Source organism: Nerophis ophidion, linkage group LG15 (genome assembly GCF_033978795.1).
Source record: "Nerophis ophidion isolate RoL-2023_Sa linkage group LG15, RoL_Noph_v1.0, whole genome shotgun sequence".
NCBI classification, from domain to species: domain Eukaryota; kingdom Metazoa; phylum Chordata; class Actinopteri; order Syngnathiformes; family Syngnathidae; genus Nerophis; species Nerophis ophidion.
In genome coordinates, this window is record NC_084625.1 from 19,618,726 (window position 1) to 19,624,725 (window position 6,000).

The 6,000-nt window shown below is 39.5% G+C and overlaps 1 protein-coding gene across 2 annotated transcripts in view; it reads left to right on the plus strand.

Annotated features, from left to right (window-relative positions):
• Positions 1-6,000, plus strand: part of LOC133569380 (cadherin-7-like) — a 352,732-nt gene that overhangs the window by 313,698 nt on the left and 33,034 nt on the right. For both annotated transcript variants that reach the window (XM_061921665.1, XM_061921666.1), the window contains one exon: positions 850-967. In XM_061921665.1, coding sequence (XP_061777649.1) covers positions 850-967 — 118 coding nt within the window. The remainder of the gene's footprint in view (positions 1-849; positions 968-6,000) is intronic.

The following is a 6,000-nucleotide window of genomic DNA, read 5'->3' on the forward strand; positions in this document are numbered from 1 at the left end:
ATGTGGGTATCTAGTTTCAAATGTACATACAGCTAGCGTAAATAGCATGTTAGCATCGATTAGCGTAGCATGTTAGCATCGATTAGCTGGCAGCCATGCCGTGACCAAATATGTCTGATTAGCACATAAGTCAACAACATCAACAAAACTCACCTTTGTGATTTTGTTGACTTAATCATTGCAAATGTAATCTGATGGTTATCTATACATCTCTGTGCCATGTCTGTCTTAGCATCGCCGGTCAAATGTGAAGACATTCCGGCACATTCATTGGGGGGCTGGCGGCAGATTTCTTGCCAGTGATGTCTCCAAGGTTCCAAAAAATAGTCGAAAAAACGGAAAATAACAGAGCTGAGACCCGGTGTTTGTAATGTGAAAATGAATATGGCGGGTGTGTTACCTCGGTGACGTCACGTTCTGACGTCATCGCTAAAAGACAGATAAACAGAAAGGCGTTTAATTTGACAAAATTCACCCATTAAGAGTTCGGAAATCGGTTAAAAAAATACATGGTCTTTTTTCTGCAACATCAAGGTATATATTGACACTTGCATAGGTTTGGTGATAATGTTCCCCTTTTAAAAAAAGGGTCTTCGCCAACGTGTGCCCCCCCCCTCCCCCGCTAAAGGGGTAGTGACCCCCCTGCTGTTTTCAGTAATGAACGCCTGTTAGGAGATTAACTTCATTATTGCCACCGAGTGCTTTTTATAACCACATAAACACATTTCATGCTCCGCCGTGCTCTTCATCACTTTGTAGTGAATGAATGCAGATGTTTTCACCGTTTTGGCGAGAGGAAAAAAAAAAGAAAAAAGAAAGTGAATTTTGGTGATTTGTGTCGTGCTTCAGGTGATCCAGACGGTCAGCGCTGTGGACGACGACGAACCTCAGAGCGGTCAGCGCTTCTACTTCACCCTGGACGCCGACGTCGCCGGGAAACAGAACTTCACGCTTCGAGATAACAAAGGTGAGAGACATGAGTGCGGCTCGATACTGAAACACCGATACCGCCAATATCAGATTTTTCTTCTCTAATATTGACTCTCAACTCAAAACTTTTGATATTTTAGTTTGGGGGGGTCTAAACTTTTTCCTCGAAGGCCCGCATACTGAAAAGTCAAAGTATGTGGGGACCATATTGATATTTTTTTTTATTTAAACAACCTCCAAGATCAGATATTGTGTCAGTGTAACGGTACGTGTATTAGTATTGAACCGTTTCAGTACAGGGGTTTCGGTTCGGTTCGGAGGTGTACCGAACAAGTACAAACTCAAGCAGCGACCGGGCTAGGACAACATGTAAAAGCCAGAGCTGGAAGACCCTCCTGCCTCGTTAAGATTTTCCGTTCGGGAACACTTTGGCTGCGCGATACAACAATGGAGGACGGAGGTTTGCCAATATTGTTCAGCAGCTGCTCCTGAAAACACGTCAAGCATGTGTTGCACCTTTCCTGCTTCCGGATCCCGGTCGAGGAGCGCAGGGGAGACACTCTTCCAGGGCTGATGTATTCTCGGGGGCAACACCCTTCACTCTACCCGGCAGTGGGTCTCCACAGCTCTGGACTCCAGGGTAAATGAAGAGTCCGGCGATTAGTTGCAAATCGTGGCTTTATTGAGGTCTTGGACACAGTCAATCCAACAAAACATTAGCCAGTCCCCGCACTCACTAGCGCTCCCTCTCCTTATTTTACTTATTTCATTTTCTATGGTATATTATTATTAATTTGTAGTTTAAAAATGTTACCTTTTTCTCATACAGTCCGATTTATTGCTTTTTTTCGTACATTTTTACTGCTGTTTTTCTTCCTCTTTTTATTGTAATACTAGCTGTTATTGATTAATTTTACAAGGTTTTTTTTATTATTTCCTTTTTTAATGGTTTGAAACACCATGTTCGTGTACTGTGTGATTTTTTTTTTCCATAGTTTTTCTGTTGTATTGGCTTGGCCGTATTGTTATTCACGCTGTTAATAGACTTCCAAGTTTAAAATTGTCAGGGTCAAACATCGATGACATCTATTAAACAAGACAAGAAGCAAGGAAAGAAACAGAATTAAAGTTTGCTCAATTTGAGGAGATACGTGGTGACTGTACTCTCTGTATAGTCTTCCACCACGCTCTGGTGAAAGATTCTACACCATCTCTTTTTATTTAAACGTTCCCTGTTTACATAACAACAGCTGTTTCTAAAGGAATGAGGTGTATGTAAAAAAACATTATTTTTGGTCACATTAACACAAGAGAAAAATATGCCTCGGGCTTGGGCTGGTCCTGGATTGAGCTTGGGCAAGTCTTGGATCACAATAGATAACCCCCTCGCCGTCTCCTCCCATCGTACACAATGGAATTTTCCAAGCCTTTGGCTTGGTGCAACAAAGACAGCCTCTTGTCTGTTCATTGGGAACTCAGAGAACGGAAAGTTTTTTTGATAATTTACATACAATTTTTCTGACAAAAATAAATAAATAGTTGTATTCTTTATGCAACCAGATATGGTATTTTAAATATACAACTCTTTAAATTTTAGTTGACACATTTGATATATTTGCACAACGATTTTGTTTCGCCCGCATTGCTCCATTGATGTTTGATGCGAGGGGTGCCCAAAATGTGATTCTTACTCCCCCTGATTCTAAATAGATTCAAAAATTGTTTAAAAATATATATATATTTAAATTTTGTTTAGGGTTTTTTATTTTTTTTAAATGATTTTAAAATGAATTTTCGGCCATCTCCATGCAGCCAAAATGAGCTTTTCTAGTGATCAAAGGGATGGGTCAATTTCAGAGGACAAATTTCACCACACCAAGTGTGTGTGACAATCATTGGTACTTTAACTTGAACTTTAATTTTTCTGTACCTTCAGTTTCCACACAGATAAAACTAGTATGGTTCTTTTTTTCCTCAACATGTACCATGACAGTTTTTTTTAGTGTGTACTTTTACACACTTTAACAACTGCCCTCAGCTTCCTCTTGGAAACAACTGACACTATTGTCCTTTGTCTTCTCTTAAATACAACTGGTCCTGTTGCCCTGTTTTTTAATCATTGGGAAAATGCATAGACACCTTTTTTTGTGCCCCAAGTGTCTTTATAGATACATTGGGTACCGATTTTTTCCACGGCATGTACCTTGACACTTTTTCTAGCTAACCTAATTCTCTTTTTAGAAAAAACTGCACTGCCATCCGTTTTTGTCGAGTGTGTACCTTGACACAATTTTATAATTTTCCCTCAGTCTCCTTTTGTATAAACTGGTGTCGTTGTCCTGTTTTTGTGCGTGTACCTTGATGTTTTCATCACTGATCTCACTCTCTTTTTAAAACTGTCATCCTGTCTTAATGAACACTGCTCTTTACACGTTTTATTGCTGACCTCAGTCCTGTTTTTTCCCAGACCGCACTATAACATGTTTTATCATTGCCCACAGTCTTCTCTTAAATAAAACTGGTCCTGTTACCCTATTTTTTAATTGTTGGGAAAATATAATAACACATTTTTGTTGTGCCCCCAGTGTTTTTATACAAACCCCGTTTCCATATGAGTTGGGAAATTGTGTTGGATGTAAATATAAACGGAATACAACAATTTGCAAATCCATTTCAACCCATATTCAATTGAATGCACTACAAAGACATGATATTTGATGTTCAAACTCATAATTTTTTTTTTTTTTTTTTGCAAATATTAATTAACTTAGAATTTCATGGCTGCAACACGTGCCAAAGTAGTTGGGAAGGGGCACGTTCACCATTGTGTTACATTACCTTTTCTTTTAACAACACTCAATCAATGTTTGGGAACTGAGGAAACTAAATGTTAAAGCTTTGAAAGTGGAATTCTTTACCATTCCTGCTTGATGTACAGCTTAAGTTGTTCAACAGTCCAGGGTCTTGTTGTCGTATTTTACGCTTCATAATGTGCCACACATTTTTGATGGGAGACATGTTTGGACTGCAGGCGGGCCAGGAAAGTACCCGCACTCTTTTACTACAAAGCCACACTGTTGTAACACGTGGCTTGGCATTATTTTGCTGAAATAAGCAGGGGCGTCCATGATAACGTTGCTTGGATGACAACATATGTTGAAAAAAATCTGTATGGACCATTCAGCATTAATGGTGCCTTCACAGATGTGTAAGTTACCCATGCCTTGGGCACTAATGCACCCCCATACCATCACAGATGCTGACTTTTGAACTTTGCGCTTATAACAATCCGGATGGTTATTTTCCTCTTTGTTCCGGAGGACACCAAGTCCACAGTTTCCGAATATAATTTGAAATGTGGACTCGTCAGGCCACAGAATACTTTTCACTTTGCATCAGTCTATCTTAGATGAGCGAAGCCGGCGGCGTTCCTTTGTGCTGTTGATAAATGGCTTTCGCTTTGCATAGTAGAGTTTTAACTTGCACTTACAGATGTAGCGACCAACTTTAGTTACCGACAGTGGTTTTATGAAGTGTTCCTGAGCCCACGTGGTGATATCCTTTACACACTGATGTCCGTTTTTGATGCAGTACCGCCTGAGGGATCAAAGATCCGTAATATCATCGCTTACGTGCAGTGATTTCTCCCGATTCTCTGAACCTTTTGATGATTTTACGGACCGTAGATGGTAAAATCCCTAAATTCCTTGCAATAGCTCTTTGAGAAATGTTGTTCTAAAACTCTTCGACAATTTGCTTACAAAGTGGTGACCCTCACCCCATCCTTGTTTGTGAATTACTTTGAATTTCATTGAAGCTGCTTTTATACCCAATCATGGCACCCAACTGTTCCCAATTAGTTTGCACACCTGTGGGATGTTCCAAATAAGTATTTGATGAGCATTCCTCAACTTTATCAGAATGTATTGCCACTTTTCCCAACTTCATTGTCACGTGTTGCACGCATCAAATTCTAAAGTTAATGATTATTTGCACACACAAAAAAATGTTTATCAGTTTGAACATCAAATATGTTGTCTTTGTAGCATATTCAATTGAAGATGGGTTGAAAATTATTTGCAAATCATTGTATTCCGTTTATATTTACATCTAACACAATTTCCCAACTCATATGGAAACAGGGTTTGTATATAGATTTGTCCCTGTTTTGTTTCTCCGACATGTACCTTTTCTAGCTACCCTAATTATATTTATCATTTTCCCTCAGTCTCTTCTTGGATAAACTGTTGCTTTTGTCCTGTTTTCTATGCGTGTAGCTTGATATGTTTTATCACACTCTTTTTAAAACTGTCATCCGGTGTTCATGAAAATTGTTCTTTACATAGTGTGTGAACATGAGTGTGAATGTTGTCTGTGTTGGCCCTGCAATGAGCTGGCGACTTGTCCAGGGTGTACACCGCCTTCCGCCCCAATGCAGCTGGGATAGGCTCCAGCAACCCCTGCGACCCCAAGAGGGACACGCAGTAGAAAATGTCTCCTCTTGGATTAAAATGGTATCGTCCTCTTGTTTTTTGTGAGTATACCATGGCATGTTTTACTACCGCCCTCAGTCTCCTCTTGGATAAACTTGTTTGTGGTTCTCTGAAAGTGTACCGTGACAAGTTGACATACAAGTCATTGCTTACCTCAGCTCTCCTTGTCGACCCTAAATCTGTGGACACCTCACAAAAGTGCGTGCAGAGTTACGGGCGCCTCTTGGCCAACCCGGGCGCTCCAATTGAAACCATAACTCTCGGTCCGACAAATCCCTCACAAGATTTTTTTTAATGATTGTCTGTACAAGTGGGATGCAAAATAAAGGTTTCACCTCATCTACGCTGAATGTAGAACCATCCAAGCTCAGGAGAAAACTTTTGCCTGACATTTTGCCTTCAGAGCACAATGATTTGTTGGCCACCTACACTCACAACAGTGGGTGGATGTAGATGGAGTTCCGATAGAAAAATGTATGTGTATATATATTTGCATATATATATATATATATATATATATATATATACATATATATATATATATATGTATATATATATATATATATATATATATATA